Here is a 26137-nt window from a genome sequence, read left to right as displayed (position 1 = left end):
AACTTCACAGAGACACTGACATGCTCTAGGCAAAGAAACCAGAAGGATTATGACCAGTGAAATAAGTGAAATAGTTAATGAGAGCCGTGTGAAGAGGCAGATAGTGACCTCTAGTGACCTCAGGAATGTACAGCTGAGCCTTAAAGGGGCGGCAGACGTTTTTAGCCCCGGCCGTTAATAATTCAGATTATGGGCATGGACGTCCGTTTCACATTTTAACATTTGGCCGTTTTTAGAAGCTGCAAAAAAAACAGAAGAACCAGAAGCAGCTTTTCCTCAGACTACAGAAACCAGTCTCTGCTGAGGCAGGTCAAAGGTCATGGCAGCAAATCCCACCAGGAGAGTGACCTCTGTGAGAACAGACACACCTGAGGACTCCCAGAACAGCTTAGTTTTACATAGAGACTGGTAGGAACAGCTTAGCTTAGCATAGAGACGGGTGTGAACAGCTTAGCTTATCATAGAGACCGGTATTAGCAGCTTAGCTTAGCATAGAGACTGGTGTGAACAGCTTAGCTTAGCATAGAGACGGGTGTGAACAGCTTAGCTTATCATAGAGACTGGTATGAGCAGCTAACCTTAGCATAGAGACTGGTATGAACAGCTTAGCTTAGCATAGAGACTGGTAGGAACAGCTTAGCTTATCATAGAGACCGGTATGAGCAGCTTAGCTTAGCATAGAGACTGGTAGGAACAGCTTAGCTTAGCATAGAGACTGGTAGGAACAGCTTAGCTTAGCATAGAGACTGGTAGGAACAGCTTAGCTTAGCATAGAGACAGGTAGGAACAGCTTAGCTTAGCATAGAGACAGGTAGGAACAGCTTAGCTTAGCATAGAGACTGGTAGGAACAGCTTAGCTTAGCATAGAGACAGGTAGGAACAGCTTAGCTTAGCATAGAGACTGGTAGGAGCAGCTGTGTGTACTGACATGCATCTCATATGTACATCGTGTAAAGTCCTCTGTTCAAAATAAAATTAATTGAATTGAATCGAATGGAATTCCGGCGGAACACGACCCAATGTGGTGATTGTTCCGGCCCCTTAGAGTCGGACATCAACCCTGGGCTGGTGCATTGTGGGTAGTCATTGGGCGCTCTGCAATAACTTTCTGTTTGATGTGTGTTTACATTTTTTGAACTCAATCTGCCAAAACATTACAAGAAAATAGACACTTGGAAAAAAGTCACATGATGTTTTATCTTCCATAAAAATAACAAATAAATAGATAATGAAGTGAATTAAGGCTCATGGAAGATAATTATTTCCCAGAAGAAGAATCTCTTTAATGATCCTCAGATGAAATGTGTTTGTTACAGCAGCTCAAAGATAAATGAGGAACTGAAATAAAAGTCACTTCAGTTGATTCAATTTGAAATGAGATCAATAAAACTCTAAGTCCCGCCCCTTTGATTGTTTTTTATTGTTTTTATAGATATAGTAGAAACATGTATCCCACTCAGCGAATGAAGACAATCAGTTTGGTGGTGAGATGTTAAAACGTTTCTCATGGAAGGGTTTCCTGGGCCGATGTGAGGTTTTCAGGACAGAAGAACTTTACATGAAGCTCCTGCACAAAGCACCTAAAGCCCCCTGAGAAAATGTGTCATTTGAGATTTTTTAGGCTATAAAATCAAATGAATTGAATGGAATAAACGCCTTCAGGGCTTAGAAGAGAATGAAACAAGACCCCCCCCCTCCATTCATTTCACTTCATCAATATTCATTTCTCCAATAAAGCCACAGGAAGAACAGACATCTATAGGTCCATCATTGATCTCAGCATGTGGATGGAGCTCCTATCAAACCAACAGCAGGAACACAGTCTCTGTTGGCACTATTTTCAGTGGCGGATGAATATTTATGTGTGAATGAACTGAGAGAAGGTGAATCACACAAGTGCTTTAAAGGACCTTTAAAGTCCTCTAAAGAGTCTTTAACACAACACAGAGTTTAAATATTTGCTTTTTGCCACTACTTAAAAAACTACAGAAGAAGACGATTAAGGAGACAGAGACAGACAGAGAGACAGAGACAGAGAGACAGAGACAGAGAGACAGACAGCACCTCGGTCTCTCTCCTCAACTTTCCCACATGAAGCTCTTGGACCATAAAAGGCTCGCGGCTCTCTGACCCGCTACTGAAGCAGCAGCTCACCGGGAGAACCGAGCCGAACCTCCACCTGCAGCTACCGGGGGAACCGAGCCGAACCCCCACCTGCTGCTACCGGGGGAACCGAGCCGATCCTCGGGGACTCGTGGCTCCATGGGTCTGTGGACCAACGGCTCCTCCGGGGACTCCACCTCCGCCTCCAACCTCAGCCGCGCCGCCCCGCTGGAGCTGAGCCGGGCGGTGCCGGTGGGCATGGTGCTGGCCTTCTTCATCGGGTTCGCCATCGCGGGGAACATCCTGGTCATCCTGTCGGTGGTTTGTAACCGACACCTGCGGACCCCCACCAACTACTTCATCATCAACCTGGCCATCGCGGACCTGCTGCTGGGGACCACCGTGCTGCCGGTGTCCGCCACGCTGGAGGTCAGTGCCCCGTGATCGATTACTGATCAGCTGATCCGTGATCAATCCTCCTGAGTTACGAGGACTTGTAAACGAAGTTCTTATTGTGTTATTGTTGCATCATTTAAAGTTGCGTGGCGTGATCCTGCAACTTGAATTGAGCTGATTAGTTAGAGAGACTCATGAGTTCATCTGGAGTGGAATGATCACCCTGATGGATCGACCCGACTGTGTCAGAACCATATCAATGAGAGCTGGTGGCAGTACCTGAGGACACCTGAGGATAACTCTGTGAACGCAGATGGTTCTGGTCCAATGGGTGTTCAGGTCCTTTATGTCTTCACAGGTTCTGGTCCAATGACTGTTCAGGTCCTTCATGTCCTCACAGGTTCTGGACCACTGGGTGTTCAGGTGCATCATGTCCTCACAGGTTCTGGTCCAATGAGTGTTCAGGTCCTCATCTCCTCACAGGTTCTGGTCCAATGAGTGTTCAGGTCCATCATCTCCTCACAGGTTCTGGTCCAATGAGTGTTCAGGTCCATCATCTCCTCACAGGTTCTGGTCCAATGAGTGTTCAGGTCCTTCATCTCCTCACAGGTTCTGGTCCAATGAGTGTTCAGGTCCATCATGTTCTCACAGGTTCTGGTCCAATGAGTGTTCAGGTCCTTCATGTCCTCACAGGTTCTGGTCCAATGAGTGTTCAGGTCCTTGATGTCCTCACAGGTTCTGGACCACTGGGTGTTTGGGCGTATCTTCTGTGACGTCTGGGCGGCGGTGGACGTGCTCTGCTGCACGGCGTCCATCATGTCTCTGTGCGTCATCTCTATCGACCGGTACATCGGCGTTCGATACCCGCTGCAGTACCCGTCCATCGTCACAGAGAAGCGGGCGCTGCTCGCCATGCTGGCCGTGTGGATCCTCTCCATCGTCATCTCCATCGGCCCGCTGCTGGGATGGAAGCAGCCGCCCTCACAGGTGCAAACTACCCATCATGCACCAGTGAGACTGTTTAGAGGACTGATGTCATAGTTCAGATGCACCCAATCAGTTAGTAGTAACATAAGCTCATACTATTGGTTAATAGATGATCACCACATCATTAAATGTAACATTAAATATAACATGAAATATAACGTTATATATAACATTAAATATAACAGTATATATAACGTTAAATATAACGTTATATAGAAGTCACAGAGACGTTGCAGAGCTTTCTTGTGATTGACAGGTGTCTTTCACAGTATTATTATTCCTGTAGAACTTCCTGAGTGGGTGTGTCCTTTCCTGCAGGACGACTCGGTGTGTCTCATCACCGAGGAGCCCTTCTACGCTCTGTTCTCGTCCCTCGGCTCCTTCTACATCCCGCTGGCCGTCATCCTCGCCATGTACTGTCGGGTCTACGTCGTGGCCAAGCGGACCACCAGGAACCTGGAGGCCGGCGTGATGAAGGAGCGTATGCAGGACTCCAATGAGCTCACCATGAGGATCCACCGCCGGAACCAGCCGGCCCCGGAGACTGGCCCCGCCCCCTCGGCCGCGCGCAGCGCGCTCACCCTCAAGCTGCTCAAGTTCTCCAGAGAGAAGAAGGCGGCCAAGACGCTGGGCGTGGTGGTCGGCATGTTCATCCTCTGCTGGCTGCCCTTCTTCCTGGCTCTGCCCATCAGTACGTCGCCGCTGATCAATACCGTTATTGATGCAACGTTTACAAACCATTCGCATCAGAAACGTTCAGGAACCGAGAGGATCATTTAGACTGTAAGATTAGCGCTAACGCAGCTATTAGCTCAGTTTAGTTTGTATTGAAACGATTAAAATGATCTTTGTTTACAACATTTACCGTAACAAAAACGTGTCTTTAGGGCGGGGCCATGTTGTGATTGACAGGTTTCTTCACAGGGTTTTATAGGATGGGGCTACTTTGTGAGGTCAAAGGTTAAATCTACTATCCTGGTTTAGATATCATGTGCTCTGATGTTTGATCTGCTGGAAGTGAAGTAGGTTTATTAAACGCTGAGTCATGATCTGCACAGATCCTGGATCAGAAGATCACCGTAAAACTAAAACCAGAATCACCAAACTTGGACGTACGTTGTTCCTACAGGACACTGATGCATCATGGGAATGTGTCCCGTGCTCTCCGACATGGCCTGATTTCATTTATAGTCAGAGTCCGCACCCTGAGGCGCAGGATGGCCTTACAAGTCCACGCTGAGGGAGAAGTAATCCTCCTCAGTCTGCCTTATCTGAGGAACATCAAACCCTCATCCCCCATAATCCCCCACAAGCCCCTGATCCTGTGAAAACCCCCAACACGCTGCAGGTCACCTGCTGGTCTGAGGACAAAGAAGAGGAGACAAGGAGTGAGGAGACTAGGGGAGATGATGAGGATGGTGTGTGTTTGTGTGTGTTCAGGTTCCTTCAGCAGCAGCCTTCGTCCTCCTGAAACTTTCTTTAAAGTTATCTTCTGGTTGGGTTACTTCAACAGCTGCCTGAACCCCATCATCTACCCCTGTTACAGCAGGGAGTTCAAGCAGGTACTACTAATACTACTAGTACTACTACTATGGTCTGTGGTCCAGTACTCTGGTAGTAGGTCTAACGCTGTCCTGGTTCTGGTCTCCTGGGTCAAGGCCTTCCTCCGGATCCTGCGGTGTCGCTGGAAGAAGAAGCGTCCTCGCTGGCAGACGTCCTACCGCCATCGGCAGCAGCAAAGCTCAGGCTCCTCCCCCTTCCTGAGCGCCAGCCAGCAGACGCTGTCCTCCCTCAGCCGCAGCCAGTGCTGCGTGGCCTCCAGGCTCCGCCCCTCCTGCGACCGAGACCCCCCCGCTGGGCCCACGGGTAGGAGTCGCCCGCTGTCGCCGCTGGCCAGGGACGCCGGGGCGCCGCCGGGCGGTTGTCATGGCAACGGTCCATCGGAAGAGTCACCGGCAGTGGGAGGAAGTTCTCTTTCGAGACTCGCAGAGGAACAGGTCACATGATCCGAACCTGTGAAATGGCTCCTAAACATCGTTTAACTAGTTAAAGCAAACTGTGAGACAATGTGACGCTGTTTATTTTATTTTAGAGGTTTTAAAATCCTTCAAGCAATGAACTAGTTATAATTCCTTAGAACCAATGACCTGCGTCACTTCTCTCACTCTGAACCAAGTGGAGCTTTATTTTGAAAACGTTCTCCTCAGTTTGATCACAGCGGCTCCTGGTGGACGTCAGAGGAGCTGCAGCTCGTTGTGACTCTGCTTAGCTACCACATGCTGTGTCACTTTAATTAGGCCGTAGAGTTTGAAGTGCTGTATTTAAAGATAATCATTTGAATGGTTTAATGTTTCCGTTTCCCCGTTTTGTTGCCCCCGAAATATCGTCTAACATGAATTACAATGTTAATAAAGCATTACTTTATTACTGGGTAAACAGGATTAAATCAAGAGAGAAGTAGAGTCATTTCCTCATAGACGTCTATGGGAGCAGAGGAGTCGCCCCCTGCTGGTCACTACACAGAAGTAGAGTCATTTCCTCATAGACGTCTATGGGAGCAGAGGAGTCGCCCCTTGCTGGTCACTACACAGAAGTAGAGTCATTTCCTCATAGACGTCTATGGGAGCAGAGGAGTCTCCCCCTGCTGGTCACTACACAGAAGTAGAGTCATTTCCTCATAGACGTCTATGGGAGCAGAGGAGTCGCCCCCTGCTAGTCACTACACAGAAGTAGAGTCATTTCCTCATAGACGTCTATGGGAGCAGAGGAGTCGCCCCCTGCCGGTCACTACACAGAAGTAGAGTCATTTCCTCATAGACGTCTATGGGAGCAGAGGAGTCGCCCCCTGCTGGTCACTACACAGAAGTAGAGTCATTTCCTCATAGACGTCTATGGGAGCAGAGGAGTCGCCCCCTGCTGGTCACTACACAGAAGTAGAGTCATTTCCTCATAGACGTCTATGGGAGCAGAGGAGTCGCCCCCTGCTGGTCACTACACAGAAGTAGAGTCATTTCCTCATAGACGTCTATGGGAGCAGAGGAGTCGCCCCCTGCTGGTCACTACACAGAATGCAGGTTTTGGTAAGACCAGTTAAAAACAACAGGGCATTTATACATATTTGTACATTTAAGTGAGTGTTGTCATTAAAATGAGGTGATTCTGTTAAAGTTCACATGTTACAATAATTATACAATATGTTTCATTAGATGTTGCACTGAAGAAGCAGTTTGAAACACGTTGACGGTTGTTTAAGAGGAAGCTCTGAGAGGATCTGTTTTCTTTCTCGACTTCACCACTTAAAAGCTAAAAACAAAAGTCTTGCCATATTCCAAATAAAACAAAATGTGTCAGAAAAAAACACGTAATACTGAATCGACCTGAATTACTGTCATCGTTCACCACTCAGCAGACTGACAAACACTCGCTAGCTTAGCATGCTAACATTAGCCATCAGTCAACACCAGCTGGTTGAATGTCTTTAGCTCTGCAGGTTTTTGGCAATAAAACTATTGAAAACATTCAAATGTCTTTTTCTTCCTGTTGAAGCTTCTTCTTCTTTTTCATGTCTTTGTGTGTTTCACGTTCAGTCAAGTCTCATTTCTGTTTTAAGTCTCTAAAATGTCCTTTTGTGTTTTCACTGATTCATTTTATTTTCCTCTGTCGAGGCCTCTCCTCACTGCTCCTTGCCCCCTTGCCTCCTGCCTCCTCGCCCGCTAGCTGGCGGGGTCCACCACCAGGACCTTGCACTCCCTCTTGGCGATCTTGTCCAGCGACAGCATCGACTTGTCCTGGGGGGGCAGGTAGAGCGGCCGGCCCACCGGGGAGCCCACGGGGGGGGTGATGGCCCGCCGCTCCATGGCGCTGCCCGTCCTGAGACGCACACATACACACACACACACACACATTGGATTAAACTACCAAAAGACATTCAACTTCTTATTCTGCAGTAATTGCAACTGTCCTTATTCTCCCATGAAGTCATGATTGTGTTCTTACTAAAGAGCTGCAGGATATTCTTATTTGCCACAGAGTCACTATTATACTATAATACTATTAATAACTTTTACCTCATGATGTGGGAGCGAGAGGGCTGCTGGTGGGAAAAGGACTGCGAGCGACCCAGACTGGCCTGGTGCCGGTCCAGCAGGTCTCGAAAGGCCGGGCTGGACGGGCTGTTCTTACCTGAGCGGGACGAAAGGACATGAGACATTCTACACAGGAACCATGTCTTCATAATGACGTTAATAACATGTCCCTTCTACACCATTTTACTCACTGCCTTTCTACTTCCTGTTTTATTTTGAAAATCTCCTCTCCCTCCATCTCTCCTTTCTTGCCTTTTTCATTTATTCGCTTGATTTAGCATTAAAATCAATAACCTGCTGAGTACTTGTTTGTGGAAGACATCATCATGACGTCATTAAGATGATGTCATCATGATGTGTGTTCATATTCTATCAAGACTCACGTCAGCTGCTTTATTAACGATATGCAAACATGATGATGATTCAGATCATGTTTTTTTGTACGTTAGGACTAATATAGAATATAAGACTTTGTATGTTAGAGATGCTTCTTCTTACGTGACAGCGGCCGAGCGTCTGGAGGAGGGTTGGACACGGAGGCCGTGAACTGGAGCTTCAGCTTCATGTGCTGACTCAGCTGTGGAGAGGGGGGGGGGGGTGGGGGGGCATGGCAGTGTGTCAATAAAAATGCCATAATGGTTGGTAGACGGATGTTTCAAGAGTGCTTTGAAAGTTTTACATTTTTTGCAAACCAGTGAACAGGAAGTGACCTCCTCTGTTCCCATAGACGTCTATGAGGAAATGACTCTACTTCTGTGTAGTGACCAGCAGGGGGCGACTCCTCTTCTCCCATAGACGTCTATGAGGAAATGGCTCTACTTCTGTGTAGTGACCAGCAGGGGGCGACTCCTCTGCTCCCATAGACGTCTATGAGGAAATGACTCTACTTCTGTGTAGTGACCAGCAGGGGGCGACTCCTCTGCTCCCATAGACGTCTATGAGGAAATGACTCTACTTCTGTGTAGTGACCAGCAGGGGGCGACTCCTCTGCTCCCATAGACGTCTATGAGGAAATGACTCTACTTCTGTGTAGTGACCAGCAGGGGGCGACTCCTCTGCTCCCATAGACGTCTATGAGGAAATGACTCTACTTCTCTCTGATTTATTCAGATTCAGTGAACATTGTGAACTTGAGTTTATGGCCTCAGTCTCTAGTTTAAGTCTTATGGATGAGGATAAACCTCACATTTTTGTTTAAAGAACAACAAAAGCATCCTAAATATGTGGAGAGAAAAACAAAACTATTTGGCAATGAATTGCTTTCAGTCTCTTTACTCTCTGCTTCCTGCTCGTCTAAACGTGGTCACTTCCTGTTCTCTGGATGGCGACGGACCAAACGCTGAAAACCTCCACCGAGCAAAGAGAAATCCTGGTAACAAACACACAGACACGTAGCGCCACATAGAGACGCCGACGATAGGCTATGAGCCCTTTGGGGCGTGGCCTATCCCCTCGGCTGGCTCCTCCCACCAGGCTTACCTCGTAGAGCCCGGGCTTGAGGATCTGGAAGGCCACGCTGAAGGACAAGGTGCTGCCTCTGCGGCTGTGGCCCAGGTTGCTGAGAGGGGAGTGGCAGACGACGGCAGCCAGCGAGGCCTCGTCGCCGTGACCCCGACCTGAGCACACGCACACGCATGTAATGCCGAGCTCACAGACAATGGGCTCATATCTGGACTAAGTAAAGGTCTCACTGACCCTCCGGGGTCCAGACCAGCCGCACGGCGAGGAAGTCCTGGAGGTTGTTGAGCAGAACGTACTTGACCTTGAAGTTCTCCTTCACGGCGACGCTGCTCGGGCAGCTGGCCGTCATCACGAAGCGAGGCTCGTCCAGCCGGACGCTCGGCAACCTGAGGGGGGGAGACGTGGGCGGAGTCAGCGTGACCTCGCTCGCCGCTTTGCGCGTTTACGTACTTAGTTTCCGGGGAATATAATCCTGGCGCACCTGTAGTGGGTGTAGATACAGTTGGTGAACGGCATCTTGGGAGTCGACCATTGCAGCACGGCGACCAGGGGAACCTCCATCCCCTGTAAACAACAACCCCCCCAGAGCGATGAGGGGAGGGAACACAAGGGGATGTATGACATCACTCATGACCACAGGGTTCTACCTCGTTGGAGTCGTCCTGCGGGACGTCGTTGAGGTGCAGCTGGAACAGGAAGTCGTGCTCCTCCAGAGCGCAAAGCATGCTGGGAAGGCGGGAGGCTGGACTGTCCACCCGGCTGAAGGAGGCCATGCCGACCTCACCGGACTGGTGGCTGCAGAGGAGGAGCGGGGAGGAGTGGAGGAGACGTGGGGATGAGAGAGGAGGGAGGAGAGGAGGGGATGAGAGAGGAGGGAGGAGAGGAGGGGATGAGAGAGGAGGGAGGAGACGAGGGGATGAGAGAGGAGGGAGGAGACGAGGGGATGAAAGAGGAGGGAGGAGACGAGGGGATGAGAGAGGAGGGAGGAGAGGAGGGGATGAGAGAGGAGGGAGGAGACGAGGGGATGAGAGAGGAGGGAGGAGACGAGGGGATGAGAGAGGAGGGAGGAGAGGAGGGGATGAGAGAGGAGGGAGGAGACAAGGGGATGAAAGAGGAGGGAGGAGAGGAGGGGATGAGAGAGGAGGGAGGAGACGAGGGGATGAGAGAGGAGGGAGGAGACGAGGGGATGAAAGAGGAGGGAGGAGACGAGGGGATGAAAGAGGAGGGAGGAGACGAGGGGATGAGAGAGGAGGGAGGAGAGGAGGGGATGAGAGAGGAGGGAGGAGACGAGGGGATGAGAGAGGAGGGAGGAGAGGAGGGGATGAGAGAGGAGGGAGGAGACGAGGGGATGAGAGAGGAGGGAGGAGACGAGGGGATGAGAGAGGAGGGAGGAGAGGAGGGGATGAGAGAGGAGGGAGGAGACAAGGGGATGAAAGAGGAGGGAGGAGAGGAGGGGATGAGAGAGGAGGGAGGAGAGGAGGGGGGGTCTCTGGTTTTTCTCTGAAGAACCCTGGTTTGAAAGGGTCTCTGTGGAACCTTCAGTCTGATCTTACACACGATAGAACAGAGGACACAACGTACCACACGTTGTCCACCAGCAGCACGGAGCCGTCGGGCATCACTGGGAGGTACGAGGCGTTCAGGTTCGGTAGGACACGAACGTCTCGCACGCTGAGCTCCTCCTGGGAGGACTCGTTGAGAACTGAGGGGTCACATGGGAGGGGTCAAAGGTTACCACCTGGATGGAAAGGCTCGAGTAGGACATCACTCACATGTAGAATACTTAAGCAATAAGGTACCACAGGCTCTACTTTATCATCAATAAAGTAGGGTGTTGTAGTATCCTAGTACAGCTAGTACAGCCCTCACATGTAGTATACTAGTACACCCTTCACATGTAGTTTTCTAGTACACCCTTCACATGTAGTATTCTAGTACACCCTTCACATGTAGTATACTAGTACAGCCCTCTCATGTAGTATACTAGTACACCCTTCACATGTAGTATACTAGTACACCCTTCACATGTAGTATTCTAGTACACTCAGATGTTAAAGGAGTCACCTTTGAGGACGACGAGGTGCCTCCCGGAGACGGTCATCTGCTTGCAGCGCAGGGTGGGGGGGGGCAGGACGGTCAGCGTGGTGCTCACTGGGGACGGCCGATAGAAGGAAATAATTACTCATCACAATTATCTCGTTTTGTGCAACAAAGAGCCCAGAGAACCAAAAATATTCATTTTGCTCTGGAAAATGACCTGAAACTGGTTGATGTGGGATACTTTTGTTTTCCTCCAAACTTATTTAAGATGCCTTTGTTGTGCTTTAAGGAAAACATTTGCGGGTTATCCTTATGGTCTGTTGACCTGTCAATCACATTAAGCTCCGCCCTAAAGCATCTCTTGCTTTATGGTCTGTTTGACTCTGAATGGACCATCATTCACTAAAAGAACATCATGCTGCATTGAAGAAGACTTGAAACTAGAGACTGAGACCATAAACTCATGTTTACAATGTTTACTGAGGGAATAAATCAAGAGAGAAGTAGAGTCATTTCCTCATAGACGTCTATGGGAGCAGAGGAGTCGCCCCCTGCTGGTCACTACACAGAAGTAGAGTCATTTCCTCATAGACGTCTATGGGAGCAGAGGAGTCGCCCCCTGCTGGTCACTACACAGAAGTAGAGTCATTTCCTCATAGACGTCTATGGGAGCAGAGGAGTCGCTCCCTGCTGGTCACTACACAGAATGACGCTTTGAGACGTTGTGTGTTTTCACAGTCCCCCCCCACCCCACGTGTGTGTGTGTCCTACCCTGAGCTTTGAAGGTGTTCAGGTCGTGTCTGAAGGTGTGTGTCGGCTCTCGTTGCTGCAGGACGCTCAGGTAGCCCAGCTCCTGCACTTCCCCTTTCTCCCCCTCTTTCTTCCACACGGTCACCATCACCTGGACACACATGGAAGGAGAACGTCTCACCTTCACTGACTCCCTCCAGTTAACCCCCCCCCCCTTCTTCTAGGGAGTTCCTCCTGACCTTGACCTTCAGGGTGCTGACGGGGAGTTTGTCCAGGGAGACAGTGAGAGGGAAGATGACCTCATCGGTCAGCACCACCGGTTCGTCCAGCGGGGACTGAAGACACAGCGGTGACCAATCACTGACCTTGTGAGCATGAACATGCTAGATGGTTCTATCATCTTCTTCCTGTTTCTTTCTATCTGGTGACACCCCCGTACCTGAACAGGTGCCCTGCGGAATTCCCTCGCCGCCGTGCCAGACGAGTTGTGTATGAGCAGCGGCTTGCAGTCCCTGAAACTGCGGCAGCGGGAGTCCACCCGGCTGCCCAGCGCCGCGATGGCCGCCTCGGCCGCCGCCATGTAGTCGTCCTCGCCGTCCTCGCGGGCCTCGTCCCCGCCGCCCTGGTAGCTGTGGTGGTGGTGGCCTCGGTGGCGGGCGCTGTCCCCCGGGCTCACGCTGGCCACGGCGCACAGCGAACCCGCCAGCTCCCTCCAGGCCCGGCCGCTGGCCGACTCCGTCCCGAAGACGGCGGCCGGGCCGTCAGCGCCACCTGCTGGAGAATCAGAACAATAATAATATCATTCATCATGACTGTGAGTTCCACCTCACGAGAGCGTCCTGGTGTTTCATCCATTCAATTATAATCCAACGATCAAACAACCTTTGATCAACATTTTACATGGTCCATTTGAGTTCTTTCATTCCAGATGGAAATGTTCTGTATACCATGGTTCAGACAGTGGGGGGGGGGGGGGGGTCCAAATGAGCAGGTGTGGTGTGACAGTGATCCAGTGTGTTTGAACCTAAGAAGTTCATGGCTGAGGTCTCCTTTGTTTAAGATCCCTGGGGACAATAACCAAGGAGTCTGCTTGGTCTGCTCCTCACGCCGTATGCATCGATCCAACATCTTACAACTTCCTGCTCTATATTATTATTATTATTATTATATATAAAGAATGGTTACGCCATTGTATATTTATATATATATATATATATATATATATATATATATATATTTATATATATATATTAAATGTAATACATTAGGATCTATCCAGACATTTATTTATTATATGATTGTATACAAATATCATTTTATATATTTGTACACACAGATTCAGACTCCCCTCCATCTTTGATGATGCACCTGCACAAGAAGAACAACAACAATAACCCTCCCCCCTCCCCGCTTACCGGGGCCGGGCTCGCTCGGCGTGCCCCCCCCGTCGCGGCAGCGCAGCACCAGCAGGAAGCGCACCGTCTCCCCCAGGTACAGGTGGCTGCGGCGCGGCAGCGCGCGGTACCGCGCCGGGTCCGACAGGTCGCTGATGGGCACCGCGGGGAAGTACATGAAGTACTCGCACTGCGACTCCATCATCTGCACCATGGCGACCAGCGGAGGAGAGCGCAGTCAGGGGGGCGGAGGGGGGGGGGTGTCATGGGAGGCGCACTTCCGGCTCTCGCTTTCACAGTAAAAGCACGGACACAGGGAGGGAGGGAGTCAGAAAGAGGACTGCGCCCCGTAGTGGCCAGAGAAAGTATAATAGAATATCATGTATATGTGTATATATATATATATATATAATATGTATCTTTAACCTTAACACTGTATTTCAATTATAAATATCAAAGTCATTTGTATATAAGCAATTATTTTCATACACTAAATGTTGCACAAAAACCTTAATTTGGCCAAATGATGAAAAATTAAACACTACTTATATAAAGTAGTCCTTATTATTAATGTGAGAGTAATAATATTTGGGAATATAATAAAGATAATGATATTTCTATGAACATTTCCTATTGTTGAATAGTCCTCTAAAATCATAATTTACTGTAATTTAGAGACCTGGCCTCCTTCTTTTATCCTTCATATCGATCCTGTCGAATGGCCGCCAACGTACCGCAAACCACACAAACCCCGACACGAAACAACACAGAGAAACAAGACAAAGTGAGAATGAAGTAAAACGTTATAATAATAGAAAGTAAAACAGCGATCCGGTCAGCTGACTCCTCACTTACGCAGTAGTTAGTGATCATTTATCATTCCATTTGTGTTCCATTCTTTAAAGAAGTCTTCCTGACTTATCAGAACATCTTCTATTAATCCTGACTGCGTCAACAACAAATCTACTTTGTGGATTTTAATGTGAGCTTTTCAACTTTTCTGCTTTAAAAGCAACATTTTGAAGATGGATAAAGTTTAACGTCATGGTAACTTCTCTGAAAGTTCCCATTGTCGTCGTCGTGGTTGTTGTTGTGGACTTGTTGTTTTTAGTTTGTTGAATTAAGATTAAGCCACAGAGAGAATTTTCCCCCAACGACCCGATCCCCAAAGACTCATTAGGACACATTAAATATTGATCGGATTCCTCTCTCAAGGGACCAAGAACCTTTGAAGAGTAAAAAGTCTTTATCCACAGATGGTCTTTGACTTTATTCACATGTGCTGTTAAAGCTGCAATTTAAATCAATTATAGAATCCTTTTAAAAGCAAAATGAGTCTTTTTGACAACAGTTTGTTTGACTTTTGTTGAGTGTGGAGTCCTCGTCTGTGATTGGTCAGGAGTTCTCTCACCTGTCAGGTGTGTTTTGCTGCATCCTGGCTGTTGTTTTCCACAGAGAGCTCCCCTCTGATCGCTCATTAAGACATATTAAATATTAAAACCATCACTCCTTAATGTTTTCAGATCATTATTGTGATTGCGATCTCCATGGCGACGGGAGCACTTGAGCAATGGCCAGGCTTGACAAGTTTGAAAGATGAAAAGTACAAAGTGACGACATTTTCCAAAGATTTGGGTTTCTTCTGAGGTTTGTCTTCTATAATCCCACTTTTTGTTGATTCAATATGTCACACAGTTAATAAGACAAATAAATGAACTTTACACTGTAATGTGAAGGCGTGTTTCCAAAAGATTTATTTACTTATATCTCATCTTAAGTCTCAAGTTTGACCATTTTCTTGTAGCCGCCTTGGATTTTCGTAACGTTGTTTTTACCATAGAAAGACTGAGGCTGACGTAGAGACGCTGTATACGCCTCGATGTATCCTTACTCTGAACGATGTTTACTAAGAGAGAAGTCATCTTCCCATAGAAGGTCTATAGGACCACAGGAGTTGCCCCCGGTGGTAAGTACAGAGAATGCAGCTTCAACACGTGAAGCTCTGACTTTAGAAACTGCAATGAACCTTTTTCTATACATAATCTCAAAAGAGGCCTCAAAGAAGCTTGAAAAAGACATTTTCAACATAATCTCTACCAGACGACGTAGTCGATAAAAGCAAATCTATTTGTCACCACTGCAAACTAGAAGTATCTTATTACCGTGTAATATTGTTCAATGTTATTCATAACAGTTGATTGACATGTAGGTTTAACCAATAGGAAGCCTTAGGTTGGTGGGCTGGGGACCAATAGGATGAGAGAATGAATGTGGGGTGCCAGGGTCGGATGGGAAGTGAGCAGTAGAATAAAAAATATGTGTTATGTCACGGTTTGGTCTCTCTTCCAGTTTTAGTTTGAAGTTTCATGTTCCTTGTGGTCCTGGGTAACTTCACTTCCTGCCTTGTCCTGTGATTGCCTGATTGATTCCACCAATGTCCAATCACCTGCACCTCCCTTGTGTATTTAAGCCCCGTGTGCCTGTTGTCCCTTGTCGCGTCATTGTCCGTGTTACTCTCCGTTGGTGCACGTTGTCCTGGTTTTGGAATAAAGAGCACAGTTTTCTGGAAGAACCTGCGTTTGAGTCCTGCTTCCGCCTGCACCAGCACCCGCCGTGACATGTTATATAATGTATAATTTTAGACTCTATCTTGACTAAAACACCGTAGCACTAACAAATGGTAGCACTTAAACTGTACTTATAATGGCACTTTTCTATAACATGTTTTGAAACTGCTTATTTGATGAAAAATGTATAAATGAATAAAAGCGTCAGCTAAATGACATGTAATGTCAACCTTAGTACAGTCTGTCTTATACACTTAGAACTTATACACAGAGAACTAGTAGTGTGTCACACCAACACGCAACGACACGCACCAACATTCACCAATACACACTAAAACTCACCAAAACGCACCAAAACTCACCAACACGCACCAAAACTCACCAACACGCACCAAAACTCACTGACACGCACCAAAACTCACCAACACGCACCAAAACTCACTGACACGCACCAAAACTCACTGACACGCACCGACACGCACTAAAACTCACCAACACGCACCAAAACTCACCAACACGCACCAAAACTCACCAACACGCACCAAAACTCACTGACACGCACCAAAACTCACTGACACGTACCGACACGCACTAAAACTCACCAACACGCACCAAAACTCACTGACACGCACCGACACACACTAAAACTCACCAAAACTCACCGACACGTACCGACACGCACTAAAACTCACCAAAACGCACCAAAACTCACCGACACGTACCGACACGCACTAAAACTCACCAACACGCACCAAAACTCACTGACACGCACCGACACGCACTAAAACTCACCAACACGCACCAAAACTCACCAACACGCACCAAAACTCACCAACACGCACCAAAACTCACTGACACGTACCGACACGCACTAAAACTCACCAACACGCACCAAAACTCACTGACACGCACCGACACACACTAAAACTCACCAAAACTCACCGACACGTACCGACACGCACTAAAACTCACCAAAACGCACCAAAACTCACCGACACGTACCGACACGCACTAAAACTCACCAACACGCACCAAAACTCACTGACACGCACCGACACACACTAAAACTCACCAAAACTCACCGACACGTACCGACACGCACTAAAACTCACCAAAACGCACCAAAACTCACCGACACGTACCGACACGCACTAAAACTCACCAACACGCACCAAAACTCACTGACACGCACCGACACACACTAAAACTCACCAAAACGCACCAAAACTCACCGACACGTACCGACACGCACTAAAACTCACCAACACGCACCAAAACTCACTGACACGCACCGACACACACTAAAACTCACCAAAACGCACCAAAACTCACCGACACGTACCGACACGCACTAAAACTCACCAACACGCACCAAAACTCACTGACACGCACCAAAACTCACTGACACGCACCGACACACACTAAAACTCACCAAAACGCACCAAAACTCACCGACACGTACCGACACGCACTAAAACTCACCAACACGCACCAAAACTCACTGACACGCACCGACACACACTAAAACTCACCAAAACGCACCAAAACTCACCGACACGTACCGACACGCACTAAAACTCACCAACACGCACCAAAACTCACTGACACGCACCAAAACTCACTGACACGCACCGACACGCACCAAAACTCACCAACACCCACCAAAACTCACCCACACGTACCGACACGCACTAAAACTCACCAACACGCACCAAAACTCACTGACACGCACCAAAACTCACTGACACGCACCGACACGCACCAAAACTCACCAACACGTACCGACACGCACCAAAACCCACCAACACCCACCAAAACTCACCCACACGTACCAAAACGCACCGACACGCACCAAAACTCACCAACACGTACCGACACGCACCAAAACCCACCAACACCCACCAAAACTCACCAACACCCACCAAAACGTACCGACACGCACCAAAACGTACCGACACGCACCAAAACTCACCGAGACGCACTAAAACTCACCAACACGCAGTAAAACTCACCAACACGCACCAACATGCACGAAATGGCTGTTGCCATCTTATATTCTAATGTTACTTTAATAAAAGAGTACTATAAAAGAATACACTCTCACGTATTATTGAATTTTGAGCATGATGCGATCGCTGTTAATCACAGAAAATCCTGTTTTTAATCAAGTTAAATTTGTTCATCTTTGCCCTGCACCAACCAAACCAAAAAAGTTGAACCATTGCATTGCTCCTCTACTCTCCTGCACAGAAGAGGTCACATGACATGTCTCCTCCCAGTGCGTGGCCGTCTCACTGGGCGTGAGGAAGGACTGAGCTCACATAAGCAGCGTGAAGGTGAGCTCACCTGGCAGACGGCCTGCGCAGGGTAACAAGCAGCAGCAGGGAGCCCCCGGTGATGTTGTCCCTCACCAACACCACGGGGGGGCTGAAGTATCAAGGCCTGCTGGAGTCGGTGATGTTCTCCACGCTGACCACGGTCCCGTGCTGCATCTTCCTCCTGGTCAACACCGCCATGCTGATGACCTTGAGGAGCCGGCCTCTGTTCCGTGAGACCCCTCGCTACCTGCTGCTGCTGAACCTGCTGTGCGCCGACACCGCGCAGATGGCCCTCAGCCAACTGCTCTACCTGCTGGCCGCCAGCCGGGCGCCGCTCACCTACCCGCCCTGCGGCGTCCTCGTCATGCTGGCCGACCTCACCAACACGGTGTCCCCTCTCACGCTGGTGGTCATGTCCCTGGAGAGGTACGTGGCCGTGTGCCACCCGCTGAGGCACGCCACCCTAGTGACAGCGAGGAGCACGGCGGTGGCCGTGGCGGTGGTCTGGGCCATCAGCTGGATGAACGTCCTCACGCAAGTCGTCCTGCTGCTGGACTTTCCCTTTAAGGACCTGCAGAGCCTGCAGATGGCCGACTTCTGCTCCAAGGATCGCATGATGCTCGGCGTTGTGTCCGAGGTCTATGACAGAGGCTACACCTACTTCCTGTTTTCGTCGACCAGCGTGGTCGTGGCTTCCTCCTACGTCGCCGTGACGATGGCAGCCCGCTTGGCCTCCAGTGGCGGAGCCTCGGCCAGGAGGGCCCGCGACACGCTGCTGCTGCACCTGGTGCAGGTGGGCCTCAGCCTCTCGTCCACCTTGTACAGCCCCGTCCTCGTGGCGCTCTCGCGCAGCGTGAGCCGCCTCCTGTTTGTGCGCCTGCAGAACGTTCTCTACGTCGCCATCTTCATCTTCCCCCGGTGTCTGAGCTCTCTGATCTACGGCCTCCGAGATAAGAGCATCCGACCGGTGCTGCTGCAGCATCTGAGCTGTGGGCTGACGCTCTCCATCGGCACCACGCGTCCCCACTTTCACATGCGTGATGTTTAAATACACATTCATGTATTCATGTGACATGGATTCATTTAAACATGTATTGATGTGACATATATTGATGTAAACATGTATTTATGTAAACATGTATTTATTCAAACATGAATTTAATTAACATGTATGTATAGAAAGTTATCATGTTTTCATGTACATAGGCATTTATGTGTAAACTGAATCCTCTCTCTTCACTCTGTGGAGACTTTTAAACGATCCCACTTGAAGCAGCGTAGTAGAAGAGCTCAGATCAGGTTGGATTCTGCTTGTTTCCACTGTCCATCGCGCATTATTTGTCTCTTCATTACCGCGTTGATTCCTCTCATGTGTCTCCTTTAGTCTTGAAGACTTTTGTGTTCTATTTAGAGACTGAATGCTGAATATTGAAATATTGAATGAAACTGTATAAAACCGTTGAGCTGAGTTCTGCAGACAAATTCAACATTATTAAAAGTCCACTTATAAACCACATGAATCAAAGATCTGTGGCTGTGTTTTACTCTTATGATTATTATTAATGTGAGAGTAATAATGTTTGGGACTATAATAAAGATATTGATATTTCTATCATGTTTCCTATTGTTGAATAGTCCTCTAAAATCTTAATTTACTTTCATTTAGAGATTGTTTTCCATTTATTGGTCCTAAACTTTAGATCAGCAGTATTACCAAAGCAGTATAGTCTTTAAATGTATTTATTAAGAGATCGTATTATTCATAATGTCATATAGACATTATCTGAGCATGATGTATGTGGAAAAACACTATTCATAGGACAAATATTTACACACATATATAGCACATGTATTATAACGTATACATTTTAGAGTAAAAGAACATTAATATAGATGTACTAAAGATAAGATGAAACAAAGTGTTTTATATATGGTGTTGTGTAATAGACTTTGAATTCATCTTAGTTCTTGTAGAGTCTCGTAGAGGTCGAGCGGCCTGGCTGCTGTCGTCATGGCGACGTAGGAGGTCGCCTATGCAAACAGGAAGTACGAGTGGCCTCCTTCTTTTATCCTTCATATCGATCCTGTCGAATGGCCGCCAACGTACCGCAAACCACACAAACCCCGACACGAAACAACACAGAGAAACAAGACAAAGTGAGAATGAAGTAAAACGTTATAATAATAGAAAGTAAAACAGCGATCCGGTCAGCTGACTCCTCACTTACGCAGTAGTTAGTGATCATTTATCATTCCATTTGTGTTCCATTCTTTAAAGAAGTCTTCCTGACTTATCAGAACATCTTCTATTAATCCTGACTGCGTCAACAACAAATCTACTTTGTGGATTTTAATGTGAGCTTTTCAACTTTTCTGCTTTAAAAGCAACATTTTGAAGATGGATAAAGTTTAACGTCATGGTAACTTCTCTGAAAGTTCCCATTGTCGTCGTCGTGGTTGTTGTTGTGGACTTGTTGTTTTTAGTTTGTTGAGTTAAGATTTAGCCACAGAGAGAATTTTCCCCCAACGACCCGATCCCCAAAGACTCATTAGGACACATTAAATATTGATCGGATTCCTCTCTCAAGGGACCAAGAACCTTTGAAGAGTAAAAAGTCTTTATCCACAGATGGTCTTTGACTTTATTCACATGTGCTGTTAAAGCTGCAATTTAAATCAATTATAGAATCCTTTTAAAAGCAAAATGAGTCTTTTTGACAGCAGTTTGTTTGACTTTTGTTGAGTGTGGAGTCCTCGTCTGTGATTGGTCAGGAGTTCTCTCACCTGTCAGGTGTGTTTTGCTGCATCCTGGCTGTTGTTTTCCACAGAAAGAGCTAAGAGAAATCGACAACCTAAGTACTAAGTACGAGCGTTAAGTACTACGAGTCTGAAGAACTACGAGCGTTAAGTACTACCAACCGGAAGTACTACAAGCCTGAAGTACTTTGAGCCTGAACCAATGCGCACTAAAACTCACCAACACGCACCGACATGCACCAAAACGCACCGACATGCACCAAAACTCACCGACATGCACTAAAACTCACCAACACAATTCGACATGCACCGACACGCAGTAAAACTCACCAACACGTACCAAAAGTCACCAAAACTAACCGACACGCACCAAAACGCACCGACACGCACCAAAAGTCACCAAAAGTCACCGACACGCACTAAAACTCACCGAGACGTACAAAAAGTCACCAAAACTCACCGACACGCACTTAAACTCACCAACACGCACAAACAGGCACCAAAACTCACCGACACGCACCAACACACACAAAAGCTCACCAACACGCACCAAAACGCACCGACACGCACCAAAACTCACCGACACGCACCGACATGCAGTAAAACTTACCGACACGCACCAAAACTCACCAACACGCACCAAAACTCACCAACACGCACCGACACGCACCAAAAGTCACCAAAAGTCACCAAAAGTCACCGACACGCACCAAAAGTCACCAAAAGTCACCGACACGCACCAACACGCACCGACACGCACTAAAACTCACCGAGACGTACAAAAAGTCACCAACACGCACAAACAGGCACCAAAAGTGACCAAAAGTCACCGACACGCACCAAAAGTCACCAAAAGTCACCGACACGCACCAAAACGCACCGACACGTACCAACACACACAAAAGCTCACCAACACGCACCAAAACTCACCAACACGCACCGACACGCACCAAAAGTCACCAAAAGTCACCAAAAGTCACCGACACGCACCAAAAGTCACCAAAAGTCACCGACACGCACCAACACGCACCGACACGCACTAAAACTCACCGAGACGTACAAAAAGTCACCAACACGCACAAACAGGCACCAAAAGTGACCAAAAGTCACCGACACGCACCAAAAGTCACCAAAAGTCACCGACACGCACCAAAACGCACCGACACGTACCAACACACACAAAAGCTCACCAACACGCACCAAAACGCACCGACACGCACCAAAACTCACCGACACACACCGACATGCAGTAAAACTTACCGACACGCACCAAAACGCACCGACACGTACCAACACACACAAAAGCTCACCAAAACGCACCAAAACTCACCGACACGTACCAAAACTCACCAACACGCACCAAAACTCACCGACACCCACCAAAACGCACCGACACGTACCAACACGCACTAAAACTCACCAACACGCACCGACATGCAGTAAAACTTACCGACACACACCGACATGCAGTAAAACTTACCGACACGCACCGACATGCACCAAAACGCACCAAAACTCACCGACACGCACCAAAACTCACCAACACGCACCGACACGTACCAACACGCACTAAAACTCACCAACACGCACCGACACGCACCAAAAGTCACCAAAAGTCACCGACACGCACCAAAAGTCACCAAAAGTCACCGACACGCACCAACACGCACCGACACGCACTAAAACTCACCGAGACGTACAAAAAGTCACCAACACGCACAAACAGGCACCAAAACTCACCGACACGTACCAAAACTCACCGACACGCACCAAAACTCACCGACACGAACCGACATGCAGTAAAACTTACCGACACGTACCGACACGCACTAAAACTCACCAACACGCACTAAAACTCACCAAAACGCACCAAAACTCACCGAGACGCACCGACACGCACCGACACGTACCGACACGCACTAAAACTCACCAACACGCACCGACACGCACTAAAACTCACCAAGACGCACCAACACACACAAAAGCTCACCGACATGCACCAAAACTCAACGACACCCACCAAAACGCACCGACACATACCAACAAGCACTAAAACTTACCGACACGTACCAAAAGTCACCGACACGCACCGACACGCACTAAAACTCACCGACACGCACCAAAACTCACCGACACGCACCGACACACACAAAAGCTCACCAACACGCGCCAAAACGCACCAACACGCACCAAAACGCACCAAAACTCACCGACACACACTGACGCGCACCAAAACTCACCGAGACGCACTAACACGCACCAAAACTCACCAACACGCACCGACATGCAGTAAAACTTACCGACACACACCGACACGCACCAAAACTCACCGACACGCACCGGCACACACAAAAGCTCACCAACACGCGCCAAAACGCACCAGCACGCACCAAAACTCACCAAAACTCACCGACACACACTGACGCGCACCAAAACTCACCGAGACGCACTAACACGCACCAAAACTCACCAACACGCACCGACATGCAGTAAAACTTACCGACACACACCGACACGCACCAAAACTTACCGACACGCACCGACACACACAAAAGCTCACCAACACGCGCCAAAACGCACCAACACGCACCAAAACGCACCAAAACTCACCGACACACACTGACACGCACCAAAACTCACCAACACGCACCGACATGCAGTAAAACTTACCGACACACACCGACATGCAGTAAAACTTACCGACACGCACTGACATGCACCAAAACGCACCAAAACTCAATGACATGCACCTACACGCACCAAAACTCACCGACACGTACCAAAACTCAACGACACCCACCAAAACGCACCGACACGTACCAACAAGCACTAAAACTGACCGACACGCAGTAAAACTTACCGACACGTACCAAAAGTCATCAAAACTCACCGACACGCACCGACACGCACTAAAACTCACCAACACGCACCGGTATGCACCGACAGGCACCAAAACGCACCAAAACTCAATGACATGCACCTACATGCACCAAAACTCACCGACACGTACCGACACGCACTAAAACTCACCAACACGCAGTAAAACTTACCGACACGCGCTAAAACTCACCGACATGCACCAACACGCACCGACACGCACTAAAACTCACCAACACGCACCGACACGCACTAAAACTCACCCACACGCACCAAAACGCACCGACATGCACCTAAACACACCAAAACGCACCGACACGCACCAAAACTCACCGTAACGCACTAACACGCACCAAAACTCACCAACACGCACCGACATGCAGTAAAACTTACCAACACACACCGACATGCAGTAAAACTTACCGACACGCACCGACATGCACCAAAACGCACTAAAACTCACCGACATGCACCAACACCCACCGACACGCACTAAAACTCACCAACACGCACCGACATGCACCAACAGGCACCAACACGCACCGACACGCACTAAAACTCACCAACACGCACCGACACACACCGACACGCACTAAAACTCACCAACACGCACCAAAACTCACCGAGACGCACCGACACGCACCAAAACGCACCGACACGTACCGACACGCACTAAAACTCACCAACACGCACCGACACACACCGACACGCACTAAAACTCACCAACACGCACCAAAACTCACCAAAACCCATCGACACCCACCAAAACGCACCGACACGTACCGACACGCACTAAAACTCACCAAAACGTACCGACACGCACCAAAACTCACCGATACGCAGTAAAACTCACCAACACGCACCGACATGCACCAACACGCACCAACAGTCAGCATAGTACTATAAAAGAATACACTCTCACGTATTATTGAATTTTGAGCATGATGCGATCGCTGTTAATCACAGAAAATCCTGTTATTAATCAAGTTAAATTTGTTCATCTTTGCCCTGCACCAACCAAACCAAAAAAGTTGAACCATTGCATTGCTCCTCTACTCTCCTGCACAGAAGAGGTCACATGACATTTCTCCTCCCAGTGCGTGGCCGTCTCACTGGGCGTGAGGAAGGACTGAGCTCACATAAGCAGCGTGAAGGTGAGCTCACCTGGCAGACGGCCTGCGCAGGGTAACAAGCAGCAGCAGGGAGCCCCCGATGATGGCGTCCCTCACCAACACCACGGGGGGGCTGAAGTATCAAGGCCTGCTGGAGTCGGTGATGTTCTCCACGCTGACCACGGTCCCGTGCTGCATCTTCCTCCTGGTCAACACCGCCATGCTGATGACCTTGAGGAGCCGGCCTCTGTTCCGTGAGACCCCTCGCTACCTGCTGCTGCTGAATCTGCTGTGCGCCGACACCACGCAGATGGCCCTCAGCCAACTGCTCTACCTGCTGGCCGTCAGCCGGGCGCCGCTCACCTACCCGCCCTGCGGCGTCCTCGTCATGCTGGCCGACCTCACCAACACGGTGTCCCCTCTCACGCTGGTGGTCATGTCCCTGGAGAGGTACGTGGCCGTGTGCCACCCGCTGAGGCACGCCACCCTAGTGACAGCGAGGAGCACGGCGGTGGCCGTGGCGGCGGTCTGGGCCATCAGCTGGATGAACGTCCTCACGCAGGTCGTCCTGCTGCTGGACTTTCCCTTTAAGGACCTGCAGAGCCTGCAGATGGCCGACTTCTGCTCCAAGGATCGCATGATGCTCGGCGTTGTGTCCGAGGTCTATGACAGAGGCTACACCTACTTCCTGTTTGCGTCAACCAGCGTGGTCGTGGCTTCCACCTACGTCGCCGTGACGATGGCAGCCCGCTTGGCCTCCAGTGGCGGAGCCTCGGCCAGGAGGGCCCGCGACACGCTGCTGCTGCACCTGGTGCAGGTGGGCCTCAGCCTCTCGTCCACCTTGTACAGCCCCGTCCTCGTGGCGCTCTCGCGCAGCGTGAGCCGCCTCCTGTTTGTGCGCCTGCAGAACGTTCTCTACGTCGCCATCTTCATCTTCCCCCGGTGTCTGAGCTCTCTGATCTACGGCCTCCGAGATAAGAGCATCCGACCGGTGCTGCTGCAGCATCTGAGCTGTGGGCTGACGCTCTCCATCGGCACCACGCGTCCCCACTTTCACATGCGTGATGTTTAAATACACATTCATGTATTCATGTGACATGGATTCATTTAAACATGTATTGATGTGACATATATTGATGTAAACATGTATTTATGTAAACATGTATTTATTCAAACATGAATTTAATTAACATGTATGTATAGAAAGTTATCATGTTTTCATGTACATAGGCATTTATGTGTAAACTGAATCCTCTCTCTTCACTCTGTGGAGACTTTTAAACGATCCCA

At 48.9% G+C, this 26137-nt stretch overlaps 4 protein-coding genes across 5 annotated transcripts; 3 read left to right on the top strand and 1 right to left on the bottom strand.

Moving 5' to 3' along the window:
- The first annotated feature begins 2262 nt into the window (after positions 1-2262).
- On the top strand, positions 2263-5944 carry LOC119215823 (alpha-1A adrenergic receptor-like). Its single transcript, XM_037468276.2, has 5 exons — positions 2263-2532; positions 3235-3486; positions 3805-4177; positions 4927-5048; positions 5145-5944. The coding sequence occupies exons 1-5, from the start codon at positions 2263-2265 to the stop codon at positions 5490-5492; spliced, it is 1365 nt and encodes a 454-aa protein (XP_037324173.2). The 3' UTR covers positions 5493-5944.
- An 830-nt stretch (positions 5945-6774) lies between these two features.
- LOC119215308 (trafficking protein particle complex subunit 14-like) lies at positions 6775-13448 on the bottom strand. 2 transcript variants are annotated; one of them, XM_037467370.2, is made up of 13 exons: positions 13238-13448; positions 12262-12596; positions 12062-12157; positions 11844-11973; positions 11097-11183; positions 10614-10734; positions 9680-9827; positions 9514-9596; positions 9267-9418; positions 9051-9187; positions 8070-8148; positions 7554-7668; positions 6775-7356 (listed from the first exon to the last, which is right to left on the bottom strand). In XM_037467370.2, the coding sequence occupies exons 1-13, from the start codon at positions 13428-13430 to the stop codon at positions 7200-7202; spliced, it is 1833 nt and encodes a 610-aa protein (XP_037323267.2). In that variant the 5' UTR covers positions 13431-13448; the 3' UTR covers positions 6775-7199. The 2 variants fall into 2 exon arrangements, with proteins under 2 accessions (XP_037323267.2, XP_037323268.2); XM_037467371.2 differs by having other exon boundaries at positions 12262-12593.
- Positions 13449-17977: 4529 nt separating this feature from the next.
- On the top strand, positions 17978-19149 carry LOC119215327 (odorant receptor 131-2-like). The gene has a single exon (XM_037467403.2). The coding sequence runs from the start codon at positions 18181-18183 to the stop codon at positions 19147-19149; it is 969 nt and encodes a 322-aa protein (XP_037323300.2). The 5' UTR covers positions 17978-18180.
- A 5609-nt stretch (positions 19150-24758) lies between these two features.
- Positions 24759-25919, top strand: LOC119215822 (odorant receptor 131-2-like). Its single transcript, XM_037468275.2, has one exon. The coding sequence runs from the start codon at positions 24948-24950 to the stop codon at positions 25917-25919; it is 972 nt and encodes a 323-aa protein (XP_037324172.2). The 5' UTR covers positions 24759-24947.
- The last annotated feature ends 218 nt before the right edge of the window (positions 25920-26137 follow it).

This window comes from Pungitius pungitius, chromosome 16, assembly GCF_949316345.1.
Source record: "Pungitius pungitius chromosome 16, fPunPun2.1, whole genome shotgun sequence".
Lineage (NCBI taxonomy): Eukaryota > Metazoa > Chordata > Actinopteri > Perciformes > Gasterosteidae > Pungitius > Pungitius pungitius.
This window is presented reverse-complemented; position numbering and strand designations above follow the sequence as displayed.